Consider the following 27,689-nt stretch of genomic DNA (forward strand, 5'->3'; position numbering starts at 1 on the left):
GGGTTTGAGTTAAAAGTGTACAAAGTCACTTCTTTTCTAAAGTAAATGGCTTTGGTTCATCATTGTGCTATAACACACTGCTGTAATGATCTGATTTATCCAGGCATCAGTCTAGCTTTTCCAAGCACAGTCATTCTGCAGTGACCGCTCTCCTAGTGTTTGCAGGAAAAGCCTCCACTCCAAATGACTTAAAACGCTGGTAAGGAAATTAAACAAATGAAATATATACTCAATTTTTAAAGTATATTCTTTTTCATCTATGTACCATGCATTTTCCTCTCATGCAATCATTTGCTGGAAAACTAATCTTTCTGCAAGAATATTTTTCTAAAACAACTTCCTTTCCTCTGTCTCTCTCCTCATCCCCAATGGTCGCTTACAGTCAACTTACTGGCAAACATTTGCTTCTATTGTTTTTACAATAAAAAATAGTGCAAATGATAAAATAATTTATTCTTGTATGACTCTCAGAGGACTGCTCAATCAGCAACCTGATCCTACTCAAATGAAACATCTGCTGAAATGCCCTGGGGCCACAGGCAGACAGGGAAAGATGAGCTTTTTGATGCCTAAGCTTACTTGTTATAGCCCACAGCAGCTTACCAGATTTCAGTAGTGCATCTTTCCTTAGTGAAGCATATTTGGATCTGATTCCTAAAGATTCTGTTAAACTTTCATCAACTGGCAAAACGGTCTAAACAAAAAGAAAAACCAGAAATAGTAAAGAATAAAACCTCAGTGCCTGGGCAATATGCAGTGATAACCCTATCACACAGACTTCAAAGAAATATTTGACACAACATGTACTTTAAATAAATAGTCAAAATATGTTTACTGCGGACAAAAAATACTGCTGGCTGAAATAATAAATCCTAAGCGTTTTTATTTACTTCTACTGCACAGTTCAAAATGCCATAGATTTTCACCCAGCCATTCAACTACTTTCCCTCAGCACAGCTCCAGAGTCCTTAAAGGTACTGCATCAGTATGTGGTACCTACAGGTCTGGATGGATATGAAGTGATACTAATCCACACTGTAACTGTAATACATAGATACCACTGCAATTATCACCAAGATACTCAGAACACAAGGTTTACAGAATTAACATATGTCTAGGCTGAGAGAGTGCTGCAAATACCTGCTCTCAAATAAATATTTGGGGATGAGAAAAAAAAATACATCCAGCAATCAAGTAACCTGTAACAATACCATGAGCCTCTTCTGATGAAGGACATGAGCACTTGAAGCGAAAGCTTAATCATTGTAAAAGAAAATCTGCCTCAAGACTTTACTCAAAACATGAGCACCCCAAGAGTTCTGCAAAACACAAAATGGCTTCAAAATCACTAGGCTGCTTTTTACAGGACTTTGAAAATGTAAACCACTACTAAATAATAAGATGGACAGGAAAGTTGACAGCAGATGCCAACCTGGCTTATTTCAATGCTGGCAATAAGGCTGCATTCTTCTGTATTTGACACAATGCTCATACTCACCCTTCCATTAATTGTATCAGGTGATCTTGTCACTGGAGGCCTTTGGTCAGATTTTTCCTCCATTTGCCATCCAATAACTGTGATGTTACCTACACGGTCACTTTCAGCCGACCTGCAACAAACACTCTGCGTTGAGATTTTTTTGGAGGTGGACCTGTTTATCAACAAGGAAACACTTATAAAAGGCTACTAATCTTCAAATTTAATGAACATTTTAAATAGGAAGCTTTTCAGCTCCATTCAGCATAATTTTATAATGGGTTATTCCAACAGAACAATCCTCTCATTCTGCAGGGATGCTGTACAGAACTCCTAGTTGAAGGCAATCTAAAACCATGCACATGTTTCAATGCTCCTGTAAAACCAGAAAGAGCTCAGATTTTACAATTAGGCAAAAGCAGCTTAAATTGTGAACATTTCTGTGGAGCAGATAATTGGATGTTCATGCACACTTGTGTGTTGCCTGTGCATTTCAATGTCTGAAACCAAACTTTCAACTCTCATTTGTACAGTTTAACTCCAACTAGTAGAGTTGAAATGGGTAAATTTTGATTATACACGAACTAAACAGAAGTAGTACATCTCAAATCTACCTCAGCCAGACAAGGTCACCAGTTAGGAGGCGATCACATCTTGTGCTTCTGCAGATAAACTATTTAGATTGGGAAAACTGGGGACCTGATATTCCAGAAAGGAAAATGGATGCTATAAAGGATCCTGAAAATATGTGGTCTAGGAAAGAAGAAGGTGAACATTCTCAATGAAGGTAAATGGAGAAGAACATTACAAACCTTAGTGTTATGTGCAATCTGTGATACTTCTCCTGAAGAAGATCTTTTACAGTGAACGTCCCAGAACCCAATAAATACATCTGAAAGAAAAAGAGAACTGTAACTATTTACCGTCACTATAAACAAAGGCTTTTTCCACAGCACTTGGGCCCAAAATAAAATTATTAGGCACAAAAGTCCAAGAAAAAAGAGTAAGATTATATATGCTGACACATAACTAATTAAAAACCCTTAAAATTTCATAAATTTGGTAATTAATAAAAATCCTTTTTATACTGGAGGACTTTAAGCGTTTTTCTTTCTATATGATATGAGCAGAGGTACTCTAATATATACAAGCTTAGGCCCAGCATTACAGCAACACTGAAAGCAGTGACTGAACAGGGCTCAGACTGACTTGGTGAACACTTCACAGTCCCTCCCTGATCCAAACTCAGCTCCTCCTGATGAAACTACCTCCTCTGGAGGTATTCATTTTCCCCAGGGCCTCCCCAGGAAGCACTGGACAGAGAGAGACAGTTCTGCTGTCCATGGAGGCCACAAAAGAGCAGACAGGTGGGGCCTGAAACAGTATTCTGAACAACAGTCTGAGAATAAATGGCCTCAGTTGCCCACAGAACCAAGTAGTAACATGGGAGCGCTGTCACTTAAACTTTTTTCAGTAAAGGAACAAATCTTAGCACGGAACAAAATCACTAAAGTATCAGGGCAGGGTGATTTCTGGAATTTAGTAGCTCTGTTCAAATGGATAGTTTCATTATGGCATTTTGGCACAGGCTAGAAGCTTCAGTTAGGGTTACTAGATCCTTTCCATTATCTAGATCAGCAAAGATGTCCACAACATAAGAGAAAAAATGACAGGACCTTTTTAATTTAAATCCAAGGTTCCCAAACTTGCTGCAGACAAGCCTTATTTGAGAAAATTGGCAATGCTCCCCACTTTGCCAAGTCCATCTCACAGTATTTGCTCCTCCTTTCCCTACCCATCTTGTTTTCTGTATGGTCAGTGCTGCTATCCCTTTGCTTTCTTCCACAAAAGTTACTAGTTTTATCTCCTTGCCTCTCATTTCCTTGCTCCACACTGACTGGGCAGGCAATAGAATAAAAAAAACTTACTGTTCCCTGAGATCTATCTTTGACATCGTACACGGAGAGTTTGATTTGTGTCATTTGATTGATAAGAGAGTCTTGGAAAAAGGCAATGCTGCTTAGAAAGATAGGATTACTTGTTCCCTGTAATCATAAACAAAAAGCCAAAAATTAATGCAAGGTGATATTTGTTAGGAAGAAATGCTTCCTGTGTTAGCTTCAATTTTAAATCTAATCCAGGAGTACCTCACCACTTACCTCAATAATTTCTGTCTGTGCATGCTTCGTCCAGAATGCCTGGGGAGGTGTAGTTACACTCACTGCTACAAAACTATTTGGTTTTCGATCTAGCGATGGAGTTAGCAGCTCACTGCAAGCTTTAGGTATGCAACAGACAAATAAGTTTAGATTCAGGATCCTTATCTTATTGCCATAAGACTCCATATATTCATAAAAGCATTTTATATACCCCGAGCAATGAAACAATGAAGGGCTTAAATATTTGTTCTACCACCACTCACCTTTGTGCATTCAAACAGTAAACGTGCAATCTGATCAGTCTGGCTCCAAGCTCTAGAGCTGCAATTTAAACTTGTTCTCTTCTAACCCCTTCCCATCCACCCTCCTGGCACAGCTCATTATAACCATGTCCATGCATAGGTTTTCCTCTGGGAATCTCAGGAGTGTGGCTGCATTTGATCTGAAGTCATGCTCCATTAAGCCCATTACCAAACGGCATTTGCCCATGGAGAACAGACAGAAGCACCTGAACACTGATCAAGCAGCACTACTATGAGGAAAAGTAGCTTGTAATTGTAAATGTCAGCAATTTATTTCCTCTGAAATGTTACTGTGAGTTTAACTGCTGGGAAGGGATTATGGTGAGTAGGAAACGACTACCAAAAATTTCAGTGACTGACTCTATACAATTACATTACACTTCAGAGACCAAGTCTATCTAGCTAGATACTAGCACAAGAAGTGTAGTCCAACTCTGCTTCAGCTACATGCAGGCAGTTAATTCTGAAATTTACCTAAATAGCTTTGCAGTTCTAGATATTTGCAATTTATTTGAAAATATTTAAAGCACCTTATTCAGCTCTCAGAGTGCTTGTTAAGATTATTATTCACAACACAATTACACACATCTGAGAAAATTTTCTAATTTTTCATTTCAAACATGCTGTAAGAGCATAACCTTCCAAGTATAAGTCCACTATTAAGCCAAGAAAACCATGCTGCAGTTGAAAATGTGGACTGAATTTTCATGAAAAAAATATTTTCCACTTATTCTTCAAGTAAGGTAAGTCAATGCACAAGCTTCTTGTCCAAATTTAACTATCTCAGAATTTAGGTCACTTCTGCATCTCACACTTGACAGCAAAGACTACAGGAAAGAAGGTATGTGTCATAGTTGGTAATTCTTAGAAAACATTCTGTCCTAAAATGGTGTTTCCAGCAAATCTTCAGTTTGCTTGAAGACCTGAGCTGCTGATACACTGAGAGTGAAGACAGTTTCACTGTATCTTCATATAAACAAAGTAAACATTCACATAGTAAACATTTAAAATTTTATAGGACAGATGTTTTTATTACGGACTTTTAAAAACATCATAAAATCAAACTGTTTGTTGCTTAACAAAAGATACTGTACAGGCAGCACAAAAACTGTACCATAACTCCATAAAAATCACAGTAAAGTTGCAAACCTTACTATATGAAAGGCACTTCAAAATCAACAATTAAAAACCGGCACACACATTCAACAGCATGCATCAGCAAAACGAGCATAAAAATCAATAAGTCTACCTAAACTGAACTCTAAAATCGGCTCATCTGGGTCCTGAATGTTTCCTGTAAAGCAGAAAAATTAACACAAGATTAGCCAAACATCACTGTCATGTGAATTCTTTCCTGAAGTTGTAATCATACAGAGAGAGAAATTAAATTTTATAGAAAAAAAAATTTAATCCAGTGACCCATGAATGGTATCTAAAATATTTATTCTGTAAACCTTGGTATCTAAAAACTACTTGGAAAACCTGGAATGATCTCAGTTTATAAAACATATTAAGATATGTAAATTTATGCAAGATTATATGCAATATGGGAATATTAAACATTTAATATCAGCAGAAAACAACAGGATTAAAGCCACTATTAACTCCAAGTTATTAAATCAGATACATCTCCTCTGTAGTAGTTACTAGGAAGAGGTCTGAAAGTATCTGTTTCTATCACTAATGAAAGAAAGCCTCTGAGGGTTACAATCCTAATTTACTAATCATAAAAGATGAGAGATATAAGCCTCAGCTCCCTGAACTCTCTTGAAAATTTTATACAATGTCAAACAAGGAGGTTGCCAAGACTCTTCCTAGACCTTGACATTATTTTGTTATTTTCTCCTCACTGGTTATTTTTGACTGATAAACATAACTGCACAAAATCTAGTTTAATTTCTCTTTTTAATCCCCTCTCCAATTTTAATGCTTTGTCTATTTTAAAAACGGCAAGTTCGAGATTTTAAAATTTCTTAGCATAATTCCTTTATCTCATTACCTCCACATAGCCAAACACATTTGAATCTTCTAGCAATTAAAAGAAAAAACCCAGCATTAGTACAAGGTAGATCCTGAAAGGAGCAACAACAGAGGAACAGCTGACACGAAGGTACCCACCTGTTAGAGACAGGCCAAGCATGTCAGAGGTGACATCAATGGTGGAGGCCCGTTGCATGGTGCGGGATTTTGCACCATGGCGGGGACTGTGTTCTCTCGCTGTCATTTTCTCATGAAGAGCCTTTCTTTTCTCGCTGCTTGGCTTTACTGATGTTTGTCTCACAGAGTAGCAGAGTGCAGCAGGTTGTCTCCAATTGCTATTCCTCTAACATTACCACACTAAGCAACAGAGAGAGCAAAAACAAACACTAAAATTTTAGGCCACTATCAGCTACTGTTCTTTTCAACAGCAGCAAACCTACTGCCATAAGATCGCCTCAGGTCATTCAAATAAAATGCTCAAGGCAGATCCAATACACAGTAACTCCATTTGCATGAACTGTACATCTGTACATCTGTAACATTTTACAATAAATTGTTGAAAACTGTGCCACGTGCAAGAAAGGCTCTTCTGTTAGAGAATGGGGCTTGAGAGAGACTTGTTAACGGACCAGCTGCTCTTCTCCTTTGTCTAAGTTATTAAACCATTCTTAATGAAGTTTCCTGGCTTTCATAATCCCTGGGGAGCACAAGTAAATTCGTCAGATGGGGCCTCTGCCTGCAGAGGAAGGACAAGGGATAAGGACAAAGGGACAATAGGTTGGCAGAGCACAGAACAAAAGGGCAGGAAATGTTGTTAGTGTCAGCACACTGTGTCGTTCTAGGCTCTACTGCCATGAGAAAGGGATAAAGAAAACTGTAAATAAAACCTACTGGGCCAGAGAGAGGTTGAAATTCTGGGATGGTGGTGGAAAGAAAAAGCAAAAGGGGATGTTTGCTGATGTGGCACATGGCAGCATCCGTGCTTTACCCTATACTTTCTTGGTCTACAGACATCCATGACAGTTGTTCTTCCCTCACAATGCCTATGAAGTGAAACATTACAGTAGGAAAGAAACACACAACCTACAGAAAAAATGATTATGATTTTAAATGTGGTGTTTTCGGCTTGGGTGATAAATTTCAATGTTCCTTCAATCAGCCACGTTAGCACTGCAGTCATGGAACATTTTTATTTGTTTCACAGTATTATGACAAACACCATTAAATTAGGAAGTGAGGAGTAAAATCTGATAAACCTGAAAGATAATAATACAGTGACTAATACCTTCACAGTAGCCCCTCATTCATTTTATAAAGCATCTGAACCATACTGCAAAATGAAAGAATATTTATCTTTTAGGTTGATGGACCTAACAATGAGCAAGATGCATTCTAATTAAATAAACCACCTAGCTTGTACTTGTGTTTTTAAAAGGCACTTCAAACCCATCTGAAGACCTCCAAAAGAACATTTAACCTGCCTAACTTAAGTCTCTGAATTTAACTAGTCAGCATCTTCCTCTGGAGGATTTCAAAAGAATTTCCCTTTCTCCACAGGGAACTCTAACATCATCTTAACTAGCACTGCTTCACTGGGCATCTAAAATTCAAATGCAAGTTAAGCATTTAATACAACTGAATTGAACACAACCCTGGACATCTATGTTAGTCTAGGAATGAGATTTTAAATGACCTTATTCTAGGAAGGAAGGAATTTGGGCTGCGTCTACCAGCCAGGCCAATCTGCTGCCACTCAGAACTGTCATAAGTCAATTCCAAATCGGAAAAAAAATGAATTCTTGAGTGAAACAAGCAGAAATTGAGAGCTCTGAACATCCCATCCCAAAAAGCTTTGAGACTCAGTGACGATGTATGAAACAACACCCTGCATTATAGTTATAATTTCTGACAGCCAAAAATTAAAGCAGGCAGTTTACCACTTCATACAGAATCACAGAACAGTTGAGGTTGGATAAACTCTGGACAACACCTAATCCAACTCCCCTGCTCAAAAGCAAGGTCACCTAGAGGAAGTTGCTCAGGACTGCATCCAGTTGGTTTTGGACAAGAATGTACCTCTCTGGCCAACCTGGTTATTCGGAGGTTGGATCATGCACAGTAAAAAAGCTTCTCTTATTTAACAACGTTTAAGTGGTTAAGTGGCTAGTGAATCACCAGACTTTCTCAAATAGTATAGAATGTCCTAATATTCGGTCAAACAAAACTTCTATCAAAATTCTTTGCCAGTTTCCAAGTCTTTCCATTCTTCTGATTTTTTACCCTTCTTGCAGCAATGGGTTTTCCTTGGTTTGTTCTTTATATAATGAGATGCTTAACAGTCTGTAAGTCCATTAAACCTAACTGCCTGAAGAAAGACCCACAAGATGTGCTTGCAGAGATTTAGATAGAATGCCACAGCCTCCTCCCCCCAAACCTACATATACCTTATTAGAGAGTAACTAACATGTTCACTTAGGTACAGGTCAGACAGCAGTTAGGTTAAAGAGTCCTGCTGTTTTTTTCAACTACAATCTTTAGTTGCTGACATCCTTAAAAAGGGTCAATCCTGGAGCAGTTAAAATAGAGTCAGGTATTTAATTTGTTTTGAGCTATTTCTATTTAAATATTGAGTTTAGTAATTTTCTAATGCTCTCTAACTATTCATTTAAGTTGCAATATTAATTTCTCACCTAATCATACATTTTCAATTTACTTACATGGATCATACTTACGGAAAGCTCTTTTCCTCATGTGTGGAGGGATTTTGTGTATCGACATCAGTTAAATCCACATCTAAAAAATCAACAAAATAATCAGCATTAATTATCAATCCTTTTATACTGCATAAATCACAACCAATGGGCAGGTATCATTCTCAGGTTAACTGTAGATTTTACTTCTGATTACTAGCGCTCACAATAAAGTTTACCGAAAATAGAAAAACAGTATAATCCTCTACTGGACCTCACCCAGTACTAGTCATAGCAATAACCAGTTAGAGTAGGAATACAAAGAAATAAACTTATGCTGAAAAGGACTGACTTCAGGTCAGCATTTGGTGAGTGGGTAGAATAGCTGATGGTAACATATGTTAACATGTTTACTGAAAAGCTTGGGGCTATTAAGAAAAATTAATGTATACGATATGTTGAATATGAGACAGCATTTCCTACTATACTTGCTTTTCTACAGTTAAACTTTCAAAATTTTGTTGTTTGGAAGAGTTGTAATTCCCACTGTCAGGAGAAAAAATCCTGTGTCAAAACACAGAAGTTCCAAAGATTAGGATGTAGGGATCTTTCTCCATTGGGTGAAATTACCATGTAAGGGAGGCTTCTATAAACAGCTGGCAACAAGCAAACAGGAAAAATGAATTATTTTTAAATTTACTACAGGTTAACTGAAGGTTTGTATTTGCTAGTGCTACCACCTCATTCAAGTACACTTACATTAACAGGATATGTCTTTTAAGATATTCCATCTATGCCATACTAGAACAGAAGAGACGGGGAAGCCCAGTCTGAGCTTCTTGATTTAATTGCCAGCCCTATCAATTACCCCACACTGCTTAAGAACTTAGGTATGAGCTCTTACCACTTACAGAAAGGATTTTATTTCACCTAAACTACAAAGGAGGCAGGTATCTGATCTCAGCTCACTGCCCAGGTTCTCTATATAGTCAATGGTGAGACACAGGCACTTCCAGCGAATGAGTCATCATTTTCCAAGGTAGGAGGGATGAGTCACCTCATGAAGCTACCTCTCTTTCTCTAATTATAGAAAGAATTTAGATGACTAGATTAGGCCTGATGCTGCATCTGGGCAAACTGGATCCCTCCCACAGCTGTGCTTGCTCAGGCAGGGATGAGTTAGTTCCCTCTACTCACTGCATGGACTGACAGACACAAGCAACAGCTGCTCTGATCACTTGCTTGAATTAGAACCCTTTTAACGACTGCAACTTTATAATCATGTTTTTGATAAAAATCAATGGAGATAGGACTCCTAACAAATTAAAGGCAGTATTAACACACCAGATAGTTTCCCAAGATGGTACCTTAATGGATAGTAATGAACTGGTACAACTCCTTCAGCCAACAATCCCAAAGGCTGATATAATTCATGTCCAGGCAAACTATCCTGAAGATGGGCACGATGCATCTACACGTAGCTTTTGACTTTCCCTTACTATTACTGCAGACAGCAGATGTTGGCAATACGTGCAGCTTTGCACTTCGTAAAGTTTTGCTGCAAGCTCAATTTTCAAGAGCAACATCCAAAGCTGTTGTTGACCTCCAATACCAATAATGGCCATGTCCACAGTTCAGAAAAGGTTTCTGAACAAGGGTCCCTTCTGTTATGTGAATGTTTATTTGGTGCTCTATTAGCACAAAAACACATGAGCAGAAGAAGACCTCTTCATCAGATGCCACTTCCGCCCTGCTATCCTCAGTCCTGTCAGCTGGCTGCGGGAAGCAAATGCCACCCTGCTCAGCTGCATGGCCTCATGTCCTGTAGGCTTGAAACTTGGAGACATTTGGTCTCACTCTTGACTGCTTGCAACATCTCGAGCAAAAACTATGATTATCTCCGCCCTAGAATAAACCCTGGATGATTAGCTTGTACAACTACAAGCTAATATTCTCCTTATCTCATCAATTGTTTTAGCAAAATGCTTTGGTCTGTTATCTTTTTGGAAAAAAACCCCAAAACCTCTGCCAAACTACCCCTTGAAACAAACATGTCAGGTGAGATCAAACTGTAAGAAACAGGTTTTTTCCCATTCACAGATCAACAAGCAGGAGAAAGAGAATACTCCCGTTATTGACTGGCGTGCCAAAGCAGAAAATGCAACAGCAGTGGAAGGCTAAATGTTATTGATACATTGACATGAAGAAAATAATAGAGAAAAAGGGAGAGTCTGACAGTTTCTTTAATGCTTAAAAAAAAAGAGGAAAGAAAAAAGGGGGATGTAATCCTACTAAACATTTACCATCATCTCCAAGAGGGAGTGAAAAAGTAGTTTCGGGGTACTTGCTGAACTGTAATTACTTTTACAACTCTCTTGACCCTCCAGACTGTAAGGTGTATTCAACCTTTCAAGGTGTATTGAACCTTTCAAATTAGGGTTTCTCTTCCTGAAAAATCCATTTGGAAACATCAAGGACTCCTTCAGCCAACTGCATTCTTCAAATAACATCTTAATAAAAAGTTTCTCTGGTTGAAAATGTTTTAACAACACACAAAAAAGTGAAAGTGAATACTGCCTGAAACAGTATTTTGGACTTGCAGCATGGCCAGATTTTCAACTAACATCCTATTTACAGTAATCAATATGGACAAAATAATGGAAAGGATGAAATGCCAGACGATGGTAAGTTATGATTATGTTGCCTTTCATGTAAGAGCACCATCTCTAGTATAACTAGCATACAGGGAATTTTTATTATTTGTTTATTACCTCCAATGATAGAAAACCTTGGTAGTGAAACAAAATTTGCCATCTTGGCTCAAACTCAATTTTTCAGTAATTCCAGCAACCCCCCTCTAACAGCTGTTTCAAAGAAGATGCAAGGATTTCATCAACCATGAAAGGATCTGAGGTGAGGGCCTGGATCAACCCTATCACTACTGGCTACAGAGGCAACCCAAGAGCAAAATATCAGCTCAAAGGACAGCAGTTTCCAGCAAAAGCCTGCTAAGACCAACTAAGATTAAGAGCTGGTTTTTTCACAGTCCGACATGCATTTTGCTCTTCTCTCTCCTTTAATGAGAGAGTGAATGCCCTGAATCTCGCACAGATCAAAACAGGAAAAATGAAGGCTGTGACACCTCGAGTCAGATCCTTCCAGCCAGACTTGTGGGGACAGTAACACGGACTATGTCTACTGCAGATCCGTAGGTTGACAGTGTAACAGAGTTTCAGTCCACTCACTCCATGATCTAGGTCATCCCTCTTACTATGTCCATGGGAAGGCAAAAGAAAACAAGTGATGCCAGCATTCAGTATGAACCCTTGCCTCCCACTGACCTTACTTCCCCACCAAAAACATACTCAGCAGGTGCTAATTTGTCAGCTCCACAAAGAGGCCGCATTTCCCCTCTCAGTCTATTTCTTAAGTCCAGGTGTCCTTCACAAGCTGCTTTAACATCCCACTCTCCCACTCACCAGAATCTTGATTATCAAGGACAATGAAGTTTGGCCTGAAGAATCTTGTCACTCTCTGAAGCCCACCTGAGCATTCTGAGCAAGCAGGTAACCTCAGCAAGAACAGGGAAAAGTCTTTCACAAGAAAATGAAATCAACTACCACAAGATACAATGAATGTATTTGTGCAGTGTGGAAATCCCCAAATGCAACCTTTCAGCGATACTTAGATAAAAAGACATTTCTGCATCAGAAAGTAAGTTTCTTTCTCTTTGCTTTCCCGTCCACAGATCCCACTTACTTACAGATAAATACATAAGTCACAGAATTTTTTCTTGGTCCTTCCCCACTAGGAACTTTAGCAAACTCAATTAATCTAAAAACCTAATTTTACCTCTTTGATATATTTACGTACTTTCTATAGAAAACTGCAATTTAGGTCACTTAATTCTTTGTGCAAATTAAGACTATTTGTCTGTATTCACAAATGAAATACAATTAGCATTCTTCTTGATGAGATACTGTTTTAATTTCACTTGTCATCACAGTATTTCTATTTCTTCAGTACTTCTATGAGTACAAAAATACACACACCCAGGGGTGAAAGTGAACATTTGCAGCACACACGTCTGTTAACCAACAAGGAAAAAGCACAGCTCTGTTTCACTTTGCAGAACAGCTTTTAATCAAGTTGAACATGGCACAACGCCCTAGAAAATGATGAGACTTGCTATAGAGTAGTTTGAAGTGCAACCCTCTCAGCCCCCTCCATCATTTTACCAGCAGAAACAGCTTACAAACAGTCTTTACCCCAAACTAACCTTTACCCTCTTCACAAGAAACATGCTGGGTACATTGTGGTGAAGTTTCCTATGCATGGGATGACTTCTCTCCTCATAACATGGGGTTCTTGCACTGCCTATACAACATGGAAAAGCCTGTATTTCCTGTTGAGGAGTTTGGAGTGGAAACATTTCTGAATTATGGTCTTTTGAACACTCTCCTAACACCTGACTCTTCTAAAGCAGTCTTTCATCACAACCATGAAGCTAACAATGCAGAAACAGCACTGCTCTAACTGGAAAAAACTAAGAGCTTACCCCCCGCTCTAAAGGAGCTACTCCTGCTGCAGGAAAGGATGAGGTAGGGGAACAAAGGCAGGAAAAAACAAAAACCAAAAAAACCCCAAACCCAAACCCCAACAGCTTATGACTTGAAATAAAGATGAAAGAGGCACACAATGTTTATTAAACAAAAAGTCTAGGGAACTATCTGATTTATCTGCCAATAATACTCGTCCACTTTACAGTAGCATCAATTAAGGCCAATGTATTCTGGTCAAAACAATCCAGGAATTACAGTGCTACTGTTAGCACTGTCCTCTGTATGTGTGATGGGATCTGACAATCTGCCCTGAAACCACTGACCTTCACTCTTGCAACAGGACTGCACCTCAAGGTCACAGCTGAAACTTTACTTTCCTGACACTACACTTTCCCACATGGAAGAATGATCCATTACGTCACATGCACTCGCAAAAAAAATCTCCCAAGCACTCTCTATTTTCATATGGCATTGTTCTGACTTGCTGTAATTCCTACTCTTACTCTTTTAAATGTTTATATCAATTAAAAATATACAGTAGCATCTGAAGATGAGAAATTCTTTCTCTAGCATATGTGTTTTCAATAAGACATTAAACTGACTCAGGAATTGAAAGAGTGTGAAGTATTTAGAAAATTAAAAATAAATGTTAGTGTGGGAGTAGTATTCCACAAAGGTTATTACTAAGATTTAGGCAGCATAGCAAAACTGGAGTTGTTTTATGCTACTAATGCAAATCTGCTGGTGCATATTTTTCCATCAACATTTGTTTTGTACTCCTGAACTGTGTTTTCTGCATGTTTTCTGGTCCATATATCTTTTTTTTTTTCTTATTATTGCATGCCTGGACTATGTCTAATGGCTATGATACTGGATGTCTTTTCAAACGAAGTAATTTTTTTCCCCAGATATCTGATTCCTTTGTGCTGCTTTTATTTCTTCTTCCTGGAACATAAAATTATTTGTTTGTCTACCCTGACCTTTCTAAATCAATGGGAGAGAGGGTTGCTGCAGGCCAGGATCCTGACTGCACAGTTCTTTCCTACATTTCTTTCTGGAGTCATGTAAACAAGTGGTGGGATGCTGGCAGTTTGAAAGCATAGGCATGTAACTCCAACCAGGCCAACAACAGTCTACGCCTCCCACCACTGTTCCTGTTTCAACGCCTCGGTGGGACAGCTGTCCCCGTGAAAGAAATCTCTTTTAATGACAGTCCTACTCTGTGGGTTAATAGTAAGATCACCCTGTAAGATACAACGGAAGGAGTGTGCTGCTTCAGTGTCTGACCAATTTCTCAAAATATTTTCTGTGACAAGTTACAGGAGGCCTGTCACTAGTGGTATCCCCCAAGGTTCAACAGCGGGCTCAGTATTGTTTAACTTGGATGAAGGGGCAGAGGCTGCCTCAACAAGTTCACTGATGACACAAAGCTGGGAGGAGCGGCTGATAGCCCAGAGGGTGTGCAGCCCTTCAGAAAGACCTTGACAGGTTGGAGAGAGGGGCAGAGGACTGCCTGAAATACAACAAAAGCCAGTGCAGAGTCCTACACCTCGAGGGGAACAACCCCCAGCACCAGGACAGGCTGGGGGCTGACCTGCTGGAAACCTGCTCTGTGGAGAAGGACCTGGGGATCCTCATGGACAACTAGCTGTTCATAAGCAAGTAATGTGCCCTTGGGGCCAAGAAGGCCAATGGTACCCTGGGGTGCATCAGGAAAAGCATTGCCAGCAGGTTGAGGGAGGTGATCCTGTCCCTCTACTCAGCCCTGTGAGGCCACATCTGAGTGGTGTGTCCAGTTCTGGGCTCCTCAGGACAAGGGAGACATGTAATGCTCCCTCCTGGAGCAGGCCTAGGAGGGCTATGAAGGTGATTAGGGGACTGGAGCATCTATCCTACGAGGAAAGGTTGAGGGACCTGGGTCTGTTCAGCCTCAAGAAGAGACGACTGAGAGGGGACCTCATCAATGTCTATAAGAATCTGAAGGGAGGGTGTCAAGAGGATGCAGCCAGGCTCTTCTCAGTGGTGCCAAGCAATAGGATGAGAGGCAACGGGCAGAAACCGACACACAGGAAGCTCCACCTGAGTAAGAGGAAAAACTTTACTGTGTGTGTGACTGTGCACTGGAACAGGTTGCCCAGAGATGTTGTGGAGTCTTCCTCACTGGAGATATTCAAGAACCATTTGGATGCAATTCTGTGCCATGTGCGCTGGGATGGCCCTGCTTGAGCAGGGAGGTTGGACCAGAGGACCCACTGTGGTCCTTTCCAACCTGACCCATTCTGTGATTAACTTGTAGCAGAGCTACGGAGACCCAACCATGTAGGAACCATCACATGTATTGACAACCATTGATGATTTTAAAACATACTGGAAAAATATTTGGAATATATTGAAACTGGCCATATTTGATTGCTGAATTTAAAAACCCCAAATCAGTAGCGCAAAACTGGAATAAGTAAACATGACCTATAAATAAAAAAAATCACATCATAAGTTGCTTGCACGTCTTTGAAGAGTCATAAGAGGAAATCAGACCAAATCTCACTGACATTTCTAGGAATTTGACTACAAATCACTGTGATCATTACATCTGTTGTAAGATCAGCAGTTTTTTATTAGAACATCGTATTTCAAGAATTTGAAATTTGTGAAAACTCCCCCAAGGTTTCCCAGTTTTGACTATCAGCCTTATCGAAACACTTTGTTGAGGTGTGATTGAACAAAGGAGTTATTATAGAAAATAAATGTCTTATAGTGGATATTATGTTAGCTCGGAGACAGAAAAGACAAAGATAGAATAAAGTTTGGTAAGAGTAACTAAAGGTATATTTCTACTGCTCTGACTGGTTTCATGTGTAAAATGAGCAAACATATGAACACCCATGGAAAACTAAAAATGTTGCAGGTACTTATGTAAAAGGCTCATGTCTCCTCACTCCAACACACTACAGGTTAAAGCAGTCTCTTCAGACAGACACGGTAAAAAGTACTTGTGTAGCTGCAATATGTCTTATGCAACACTTCATTCTGCTACAACATTCTTTTCTTTCGTTCTCATCTAGTAACAGATCATAAATAATAAACATTTTAGTCCAGAATTCCAAGAATTCAAAGAATTCTTATAAGACTCTTATAGGGTATGGTCATGGATTTTCAAGTAATTCTAACCACAATCTACTGGTTTATTTTCATCAACTAGTACTGATCAATCTTTAGAACTGACGTAGTTTAGTGGGCTTCAAAAGTTGTTTTTTTTTTAAATAAAAACTGCAGCAGGGATGATAGCAATGATTACAAAAAAGATATAAATGCTACACAAAGACAAAGGACATATATTTAGTGCTGAGTTCCTTGTAGCACTCAGTGCTCAAAATATGAACTTAAATGTCAGAGTTTTGTCAATTCTCCAAGCATTAACATCCTCATAAAACTGGTGTGTTACTACAGGCCAAGTTTATCTGAACCTCACCTTTTTTAAAAGCAAATTTTGCATGGATACAGAAAAGCCTGAAAATGTGAAGGATGCATCCCAAAATAATTTCCTTTCTTAAAGTTCATGACTAACTCACTCTTATGACTGATATATTTGACTCTCAATTTTTGCATGCTAAGGCAAGCAACAGTGACACTAACTTTTGTTAATTCCTCTTGCCTCCCACCACACCTTATCAGAAATTCATAAGCATGCTGCCTACCTCAGTAGTCAAACCTCCACAGCAAGGCAGCAGAGATGATGTTTCTGCCCACAGCTACCTGTCTTGCTCTTCTGACTTGGATAAGAACAGGTAGCTGCATTTCAGTCACACAGGTTTGCAGTCCATCATCTTATCAAAGCCACTTTCAGTAACAGGTTAAACTAAGATATTGAACTGTATCTCAGTGTGGGCACAGGTTCCTACATCCATTGTCTCTGCCAGAGAGGCAGTACCTACTGGCAAAAGGGTGGGACCAAAAGCTGAATTTACAGACTGGGTCAGAACAAAAGTTTAATCAAGCCTAGAGTTCTCTCTGAGAGCAAGCAGTGCTGGTGTTCTGTGAGGCATCACCAAGTTTGCACTACCTGATTCAGATGACAAGCATCCTGAGAACTTTCTGAGCTGGGCATCACACCCAGACCTCCATATTTAAGGTCTGGGAGTAACCCAACAGACAGTGTGTCACCAGAGTCACAGTTGGCCCTTGCAGCACTGTTACCCTGTAGCCCTGTAATACCACACTGTCATCACTGGTGACCAGCCACAAGCACTGTAGAAAGGCTTGCAAACTCTGAGCACTTAAGCTTTTTAGGCTTGCTTTGTTTGAACTTCTGTTGACCTTGCTTGCAACTTTGTTTTAACCTGAAATTAAACTTGGTTTAGCTGGGACAACAACTTTTCCAACAGCAGGCATGTCTGTGGCTAATCTGTTTTCACTTTAATCTTTGCATGGTGCCATTATCATTTTACAACTCTTAACATGATGTAGTGTAGAAAAATACAGGCCTGGTATCATAGCAGAGGCCTTCAGACATGGAGACATACAATGGAGTAGAAGCATGGGATAAAAAAGAGACAGGGTGCAGAGCTGGCACTTGGAGATACTGTGGCTATAGCTTACAGACTTAAAGCTGGACAAAACTGGTTTTAGGGTGATCAAGTATGTATGTAAGGTATCACATATAGTAAATCTGACTGTAACATGGAGCTGCAGACCACTGAAGAAGAGCCAAGTTTAAAAGCTTTTTCAGAAAGCATAAAAACAACCCCAAGTGGATCCTAGAGTGAAGAAGAAGAAACTATCAATGTGAACATAATATTCCCCAGATATTCATATCCTTCAGTATCTGAAGTCTTTTGGATGCTGACAACTGCTGAAACGCCTCTACATCCCTACTAGCAGAATGAAACTGCCTTATGATCCAGAGGAGGATGAAAAGGGTGAGCATTACAGCATGATAAAGAGGTAGACCCTTTGTGTATTCAGTGCATTTTACCACATTGTTATTTATTGAGACTTTCCCCTACACAGAAGCATTATTTCTTTACCAGTAATTATGAGATTGGGCCAAGAAATGATTCCTGGATTAGGCTTTAATGACTTTAATTATAGTAACAACAACTACTTCTTATTAGATGTAATGTGTGTTTCATCTTTGCACACAAAAAAGATTTTGAGTGTAAGGGCACAGATGTGGAATTTGGTGCCATTCTTCACTGTTTACATGTACCAGCAGATGCTGTTGTCCTGTTGTATGAGATAATTTTTTTCAACAGTTAGAAGCACTAATTTTACTGTTTCCAGCCTTTTCAGGTCCTGCAGACCTCATCTCTACAGCTTCATTTACAGAGGTTTTATAGACCAAAGATGTAAGAATGAGAGCTAGCCATAACATTGTCAGGACAGTTTATTATCACTGGGATAATGTCCATGTTACAAACATAACATGATTGTCTGCATGCTGTGAATCACAGCCATCACTGTAATACAGCTTTGTTAAACTGCTTTTTAAAAAAGCAAATGTCATAAAACTAAACTTTACAACTGTTAGAAGCGAAATAAACTAGAACTGTGACAAAATTAAATGGGACATTATTAAACTCTGTTATCAACAGTTTTCAATCTTTTCTCATTCGAAAATGCCTTGAAAATTTTCCATTCCAGTGGATGAACCCTTTGCTATAATTTAAAGTTACTGATCATAGATTGCTTTCCTCAATCACTTCCCACCAACTTTATTTGCATAGTTCATGGACAATTTAAACCCACCAACTTAAACATTCTATGAAGTAAACAGCTGTTTCCATCTGCTCAGAACCACACAAAATATTCACCTAACATTCTAAATTTTTCCATATTTGGTCTCAATTCAGAAGCAAATTTGTATTCGGAAAGTGTGAGCAAATGCCTTTCTCGGTATTTTCCAGTTTGAAAAGGGAAAGTCTATTAATAAACTTTTTATGCAATTAAGAAAGAAAAAAAGAGAAAACTATTTTTTCAACAAAGACAATAAAAACAAACTGTAACTAAAACTCTACAGAGGAAATAGTTCTTTATGAAGTATACAGTTACAAAAACCCAAAACAAGCCATTGGCTAAACCAAATAAAAGTGAGTTAGAAAAAAATCAGTCTGGCATTACCTATGGGGAATGAAGCCAAGGACCACTGATTGAAATGCAGAAGAATAACACTCGACCCAAGCCCAGCAGATCTTTTAATTCTGAAGTAAAGGCAGTGTCAAATCCCTATGAAAATCTCAGCTACTAAAGTATGATGCAGAAAAAGTGGTATTAGTATGCATTCAACAAGCGCTTCGTTAATTCTTCCACTCTGAACATCTCTGTGGCTAAGTATCTTAGGAGGGATGGCTCTGCAGTAAAACAGACCTAGATTTTACAGAGAACTCCACACAAAACGAGCTACCTAATCACATCCTTATCTTGGCTATGAAATTATCTGACTGCTAGAGAACCTGAGGTATGTAGTCTCAGTGCACAATAAAAACTGCAAAAGCCACAAAAATACTGTTCTTTATAATTCTTTTACACTCTACAAGTTTTCATGTGACCTGAGCCCCACAAGCAGTTTAGCTAATTTCCATGATTGGTATTGTAAACTCCAACCTTACACATGGATGAGTGTTTTCAGAGATCCAGACTATAGAGTCAGGTAGAAGATGCAAAAGTTAACATATTTATTAACACTTCCATTTTCAAAATATCACCATTATACAAGTAGACAATTTTGCTTGCAGTTAAACTGGCATAAAAGCAAATGTAATGAAACTGCAGGTCTATCTGCCTTTTACAACTGCAGACAAAATTACATGGCCTGGGAGTGGACAACCATAGCATCCAAATAACTTCTGTTAGAACACATTCTATTTTCATTCCCAGTGACACCTCCCAGGTCACTCCTGCATAAGTGAGAACAGAATTTGCAAACACATCCAAATGGTTTTCCTAACATGTTCTGTCATATTATAAAAAGACTCTTTAACCTGCCAAGATTACAACTCAGACTGCAGGATTCGACAGTGCAAAATACACTACGAATTTCTCCTCAGTTCTGGGAAAGCAGTGGCTATGTAGTAATTGCTGTGTCTGTTTTCCAGGCACTTTTACAACCAAAATCCTTTCGGCTCTCATGTTCAGATTTTCCTTTTTGATCACTAATATGGAAACTGATGTCACGATAAAAGATATCTTATTCCTTTTGTGCTATATGACTCCAAAGCCAAAACATAAAATTACAATATGTCAGTGCCATCTCTGGAGTGATGGATGTAGCTGGACATAGAAGGGATCCTTCCTTCTGTGAGGCTCCTACTTTGTGTACTGATTTTGTCTAGTTTAATGAAAAATGTTTTGTAATGAATGCCAAGCACTTATTGGTAGTTCCCGGTGCTCCTGGTAAAGGAAAAAAAGGACAGTTTTTAAACAAGACCCACAAGAGCAGCACTGGGTGACTGGAACTGTGCTGGGAAAGTTACAAGCTGCTTTAAGATCTGAAGAAAAATCATGAGATATTTTTTGTCTGCACTTGACTCTGCCCTTCACTGCATAGCAAGATATCCAAGCTCTCCTTTACAGACAAGCCCTCTGGAGCTTGACCAAGTGGAGTTCTCCATAAAGCTGAATAAATATCAACAAATGTATATGGTAAAATATAATCAATTCAGACCACTCATTGTCAGTGCTCTGGGTATCTGTTCTGTCCACGGGTATCCATAACCACTGACCCCTCCAACCGACTTTTGCTCCCTTGAAAAATGAGTCCTCAAGAACTTCTTCTTTTTTTCTCCTTCCATGTCAAATATTATCTGAAAGCATCACTCTCACAACTTTCCTTCTCAAAAAAATAAAAGACCCTGTGTGGAAGGGTTGACTTTACAACTATTACTTAACCCATCAAAGCAAATGGGTTAACACATATAACCCATTGTTTGAGGACATAATGCACCAACAGGCACCACACAAAACAATGCTGATTTGTCATACTTTGAACCCAAAATAGAAAAGGCTTTTCTTCTTATAGTATATGGTTTTCAAAGCTGATTCATGGAGAAATATCAGGGAAATACACCAGAAAATATTACAGTTTGTAATTCTGAAACTAAATGCTACTTTTCAAGGTATTGGTAAGAGCCACATGTGTCTGAAATGTTTACAAAAGACTTTTTTCCAGAATTTATCTTCAATAGCCATTTAAATATGCAAACTAGCTAAGAGCTCATCTGTTTGAGAGTGCATCAGTTGACCTAGAATATTTTATATTATCTACTACCTTATTGTTTAAAAATATTTTAAATTCCCTTACTCTAATTTCTTTTTACCTAGTTCTTATTTCTACAGCCTATGAACTACAAAACAGTAATAAATAAAAGCGGTGATAACTTTTTTTGCGCTAACAATGGTAACCTCAAAATATATTGATATATTGATAAATAACTGCAATTCTGTGCCAAGCTTAAATCTTTCCAGGGTGGCATGTGAAAATACTCAGAGCTCTTCTGCTAAAACGTTAAAAAAAAAATGTCAGAGAACCAAACTAAACTATTTATATATATACACAATTAGAAAGCAAGAAATTTCTCTCCCAGTAACAGTGGATAGAAGGAGGCTTTTTGCTGCAGAATATGGTATTGAGCCAAACAGAATGGACTCTGATTCTTTATCACCTTTTCTGTGTTCCCATTATCAACAGATTATTACCATGACATTTCAATCACTAATTTGACATATTTTCAACTTGGTTTTTACCAGTTTTCCTTCATAAAGCTGTTACCTTATTTCTGTAGGGAAGGTGTTAATTTTTTTCCTTTCCTTAAGGTTACCAGTTGTTCATAGTAGAATCACAGAATTCTGTATTAACTTGGGCTTAACTCCTGTATTAGCTTTTATGCATTAAAAAACCCAAAACAGAATACATGGAGAGTCCCAGTTACTTAGGAAATAAATCCTGAAAAATATTTTGGGAGTGTTTTTCTTTAGGAAGAAGTTTTCCCTCTCTCTAGACTGAAGAATAAAAATCTTTACTCTGCACCTCAAAACAAAATGAACAAAACCTTTAAAAAAGGAAAACCAAAGGTAGCTCATGTTTGCACTTTCCCTCCCGTCACCCATATAAATCATAGCTGGTGCCTTAAGGGTTTAGCTTCTGAAATCTGGTCTTGTTCATCTAGTGCTAACAGTCTTCACTGAAGACTAAGGGACCTGTCACGTTTATTAAACGGAGTCTGGGTCACCTTATGGGATGACATTAACAAACATAAGAGTGCCAGGTGAATAACAAGAAAAACACCTAGAGATGGAGATTTACAAGTTTCTGGAACGAAAATTCCTAATGAAGCAGTGAAAAATCATAGAATCATTAGAAGAGGTTGGAAAAGACCACTCAGATCATCAAGTTCAACTGTTAACCCAGCACTGCCAAGTCCACCACTAAACCATATCCCCAGGTGCCACATCTACACCTCTGTTAAATACCTCCAGGGATGGTGAACCAGCCACTTCCCTGGGCTGCCTGTTCCAGTGATTGACAACCCTTACAGTTAAGAAATTTTTACTAATATCCAATCTGAACCTCTCCCGGCACAGCTTCAGGCCATTTCCTCTTGTCCTGTCGCTGGTTGCCTGGGAGAAGAGGCCAACCCCCCACCTCACTACAACCTCATTTCAGGTAGTTGTAGAGAGCGATACGGTGCCCCCTGAGCCTCCTTTTCTCCAGAGTAAACAACCCCAGCTCCCTCAGCTGCTCCTCATAAGACTTGTGCTCCAGACCCTTCAGCAGCTCCACTGCCCTTCTCTGGACATGCTCCAGCACCTCAGTGTCTTTCTTGTAGTGAGGGGCCCAAAACTGAACACAGGATTTGAGGTGTAGCCTCACCAGTGCTGAGTACAGAGGGACAATCACTGCCCTGGCCCTGCTGGCCACACTATTGCTGATACAATCCATGATGCCATTGGGCCTTCTTGGCCACCTGGGCACACTGCTGGCTCATGTTCAGCTGCTATTGACCAGCAACCCCAGGTCCTTTCCCGCTGGGCAGCTTTCCAGCCACTCCTCCCCAAGCCTCTAGTGCTGCATTGGGGTTGTTATGACCCAAGTGCAGGACCCAGCACTTGGCCTTGTTGAACCTCATACCACTGGCCTCAGTCCATCGATCTCACTCTCTGGGACCCTGTACCAAACCTGTAGATTTACACAGCTGGAGTTTCCTCCACACAACTGTTTTTCTCTACATCTCCACTTTGAATGTTTGACAATATTTGTCTGCTGCCTGGGACAGCTCCAAAAATCACCTTATCACAAATCACAGCAGATTTTGACTAAAGGAAATTCTCCAAAGTGAACATGCACAACCACAGTGAAAATGCCTACATTTAGAAGCACTGGATCAATGTTCAAAAGTCCACTAAAAATAGCTTGGTGTTAAAAGCTGAGCAGCACTTTTTTATTCCTTTTCTTTGTTTGCTCATGTTAAAATGGGCAAAAAGTCAATAATAAAGTGCAATTTCAGACAGCTTATTTTTAAAATGCTTTCAAAGAGAGTAAGCTTTTATAAGGGCCTGGGCCACAACACATCTTTCAGACTATCTTTGTGTTCTAAACATTTCTGGGGGTAAAATTTAGACTGCATTAAGTGTTGCGGTTTTTTTAATATGGAAATGACAGAACAATCTTGAACATAAATATTCCCCAATGGATACATTCTTGTTTCAAAGCAAAATCAACATAAACAGATTTTAAGAAAAAATTGATGTTATCTCTGTCATGCTTGCCTACAAGCCCCCAAAATACCTTGGCTTAATTTATCTTTAGTTTTTATAGCATATATTCTATCCAAACAGAAAACATACCATTAAAATTATCACGACAGAATATGCAAGTAGGTTGGAACAACCTTCTCTCTTGCACTGCACACGAGATAGAGTTCATTCAGATCCTATTTTATTGTGCAAAAATGTTTAGGTTTTTAATACTGTTTAAGAATCTGTGTGAAGAAACCATGAGGACAGTATTTACCTTGACTAAACATCACGCTATGAAAAGGTTAAGCAAGGTGCACAGTCTTGGATGGGATTCACTTCACTGAACTTTACTGGAGTTAAGCCAAAGAAGCAACTATATAGAATTGAGTAGGGAAGGATAGGAATCTTCAAAAGGTAATTCTTTCTGACTTTCAAACAGCTATCTTAAGAGACTATGAAACAGGATTAAATTTGCATTCCAACATCTCATGTTTAGTAATGATCTACAACAGTACATTGTGCTGATTTCATCCACCACCACCCCCCTCACCCCCACCCTATAACACACACAAAGAATCGGGGAAGGAGAGGATTGCTGGAAATTCCTTTATTTCTTTTCTTCCCCAATAAGACTGTGAGATGTCTTTTTCCTGAAATTTAGAGGTGGAAGCCCCTAAGACCTTATCATCTTCTCCAAAAATGTCTTCAAGTGATGTTTTTCCAGTTTTTTCTGAGCATCCTTACAAATGACAGCTATGCAGGACTGAGATGCTCCACGTGTAGTCTCTCAGGAACAGGCTTAGACAGATTTTCAAATTAAAACCCCAGTTTACTAGCCAGAAAAACGTGATCAGGAGCTAAATAAAACCCAGTAAACAGAAAAAAGCGCCATACCTAAACTGGGACAGATTCTAAATCTAAGGCAGTTGACCATGACTAATAAAAAATAAACCTGAAAAAGCCCTCACACATTTTCACGCTTATCTTCTCAGTCCTCCCCTCCTTGTCATCCCTCCTCGTGGACTGTCATTCAAAGCACTCTCTTTCCAACAGAACAACCCCCTGCCAAACTGTTTACAATTTAGTCCATAAACAGTGTTTTTTTCTTTATTTGGCAACTTTCCAAGTAAGGACTGTGAGATCATAATTTTTCACCACAGAACAATAACAACTTAGTACCACTATACAATAATTAGCTGGGAAGTAAAAAAAAAAAAAAGACAGAGAAGACATACTACTCTCTCCTGCTATTCTTCTCAGCACTTAAAAACCTCAGAAATGCAGGCCAAGCACTTATTAATAAACAAATAACTAGAGAACTAAACGGTGCTGCCAGAAGTACATTAAAAAGGTTTCTTGCTGTGGCATTTGCCTTCTGCTCTTATATGAAGATTTCTGATAAAGATCAACCTGATCAATGTCTTAATAGTTGATAAAGCCACTCAGAACATCTCAGGATTTGCAAGAAATCAGAAAGCACATTACTCACCCTTGCTCAAAGGACTCGGCTCCTTTTCAAACCTTGTATTGGGACAAACCAGCACCTAGGCAAAGGGCAGCTCTTCACTAACAGAGTTACAAGTTTCAGCGTCTGTCAAACTAAGGAGGTATCTGGGGCAAGGGCTGTCACTGACTCTAAGTGCTGCACCAATATTTGTCACTACAGGCACATCAGTGATCTACAACCACAATTTTTTGTTTCAGAGCAAAAAGCTTTTCTCTCAGTGGTCATGAGTTGGCTGTCTAGCAGTCAGCTTCTTGTCACAGGGTGAACTTAATGCACCTTTGTCCATCCCTACACATTCATTCAAAGCCTGATTTATCACACAGCTGCCCCTGTGCAATGCAGGGAAACATCAGGCCAATACAGCAGACAGCAAGTATCACACTCTATAGGAGTGATCGAAAAACACAAGCTGCCAAACAGCCCTAAGTCCACAAAATCCAAGTAATCATTGCCCTTCATAAATCTTTAAGCTCCTCCTTAACTGTACATCAAACATTTTCCTATTGACTACTGTCATACATCATGCAATTATCACTATGCATTTCTGTGCTGGCTAAATATTTTATCCACATGCTAGGTGCACACACAAACTCCAGTCACTGAGAAGTGTCATATATTAAGTTCACATCATCTCTAAATCATACAACTGGACACTTCTATTTTGGTATCATAATCTTCGTACAATACCACACTGTTACACATAAACCTTCATTAGTCCTCTGATGGGCTACAGACATCCTGCTTGTTAGCTATCACCTACCAGATAGCAGCCACATTTCAAAGCTCCCCATGACTCGAGCAGCATAGTTAAGCAATTACATTTCCCATTTTGCTAGTCTTCCTGACATATTCAACACAGCTGTTCCAGACTCCTCTTGTAACATCAGTCCTTTGATTATCCCTGCAGTTTCTCCTAGAATCACCTAGAATGGTTTGGGTTGGAAGGGAACCTTAAAGACCATCTCATTCCAATCCCCCTGCCATGGGCAGGGAACACCTTCCATTAGACCAGGTTGCTCAGAGCCCTCAACCTGGCCTTGAACACTTTCAGGGATAGGGCATCCACAGCTTCTCTGGGCAACCTGTTCAACCTGTTCACCATCCTCTCATATCTAATGTCAATCCACCCTCTTTCGGTTTTCTCTGACACTATTACATACTGAGGTGAAGTTTCTCGGGTATCATAGGAAGTGGTGCACACTTAATCCAGACCAGGTCCCAGCCCAGAAGCTCCCAGCTGAGATGCCATCCCTCAACCAGAAATACCTCTCTTGACACTTGCCTAGACCCTATCCATCATTTTTTCATGCTGGTGCCAAACTGACAGACTAGAGACAAATTTGAACCCACTCACCCTCACACAGGCCTTTCTCCTTCAATGTCTTCCATAGCTGAACTCCCTATCAATAGAAAAGTTGTTGCATTACTTCCAAAGCTGAGGAAGCACCATTCAGTTTCAGGCATTCAGCACTGATGCCAGTCAGGCACCCTGGCTCTTTTAACAGTCGAGACAGAAAGCAGGAGCTGGGTGCCTAATTAAAATCTACCTCTTTTCCAGTGATTACATAAGAGCTTAGACTGCTAATTTTGACACCAAGGTTAAACTCAGAAAGTGAATTCATGCCAATGTGTGGCCTGACACTCTGCTGGGTTGAATTCCATCCCTTTAGTATTACCTAATGATACGACTAATTGTATAGTCTAAACAACATACTGGAAATTAATGTCCTCCTCCCACCAGCAAGTTTCAATAGTCTCCTTTGAATACAGCATGACATGATATCAACTCCAGAGAAGAAACCCCTAAAACAAAAAAGCCTCAATAAAACTAAACAAGTCAACTCCCAAAGAATAATTCATTGCATATATCTACCTCTTGCTGTCTCTCCTGGGTCAGTTCTTTGTGTGCATTTACAGTTCTTATACCAACCTAATTTTCTTCCACCTTGAACAGTAATTTTGATGCAGCACTATGTTAAATGGCTCAGTAGAATCCAGAGAGACCAGATCTAGCACATTTCTTTTTCTAGAAAACCTACTTTCTTATTAAAAAAAGATACTAGGTCAGTTTGACATGACCTATCTTAGCAAAATAGATCGTTTCATCCTCCCTCCACTCAACTCCCATGTCTTTAATTATTCATTCCTACAAAAAATATTCTAAGGGTCAAATTCACAAGAAAGCCTAAAGTTCCCTAGATCACATTTTCCACATATCTAACAGTATCAAGTAATAAAAATCCTCTAAAAAATCTTAGTAATGGATCTATATTTTAGTTAC

The 27,689-nt window shown here is 39.2% G+C and overlaps 2 protein-coding genes across 10 annotated transcripts in view; both read right to left on the reverse strand.

The window, feature by feature from the left end:
- Nucleotides 1-6,190, reverse strand: part of INPP4A (inositol polyphosphate-4-phosphatase type I A) — a 43,331-nt gene extending 37,141 nt beyond the window's left edge. For all 8 annotated transcript variants that reach the window (XM_064646262.1, XM_064646261.1, XM_064646255.1 and 5 more), the window contains exons 1-7: nucleotides 6,057-6,190; nucleotides 5,188-5,232; nucleotides 3,637-3,755; nucleotides 3,406-3,522; nucleotides 2,290-2,369; nucleotides 1,499-1,610; nucleotides 604-694 (exon numbers count right to left, since the gene is read on the reverse strand). In XM_064646262.1, the coding sequence (XP_064502332.1) occupies nucleotides 604-694; nucleotides 1,499-1,610; nucleotides 2,290-2,369; nucleotides 3,406-3,522; nucleotides 3,637-3,755; nucleotides 5,188-5,232; nucleotides 6,057-6,162 (670 nt within the window). In that variant the 5' untranslated portion in view covers nucleotides 6,163-6,190. The remainder of the gene's footprint in view (nucleotides 1-603; nucleotides 695-1,498; nucleotides 1,611-2,289; nucleotides 2,370-3,405; nucleotides 3,523-3,636; nucleotides 3,756-5,187; nucleotides 5,233-6,056) is intronic.
- LOC135410013 (cytochrome c oxidase assembly factor 5) overlaps nucleotides 6,056-27,689 on the reverse strand; it is an 85,237-nt gene continuing 63,603 nt past the window's right edge. For both annotated transcript variants that reach the window (XR_010428480.1, XR_010428479.1), the window contains 2 exons: nucleotides 8,651-8,711; nucleotides 6,056-6,275 (listed from right to left, as the gene is read on the reverse strand). The gene's annotated coding sequence lies outside the window, so the exon portion shown is untranslated. The remainder of the gene's footprint in view (nucleotides 6,276-8,650; nucleotides 8,712-27,689) is intronic.

This window comes from Pseudopipra pipra, chromosome 2, assembly GCF_036250125.1.
Source record: "Pseudopipra pipra isolate bDixPip1 chromosome 2, bDixPip1.hap1, whole genome shotgun sequence".
Taxonomy (NCBI): Eukaryota; Metazoa; Chordata; class Aves; order Passeriformes; family Pipridae; genus Pseudopipra; species Pseudopipra pipra.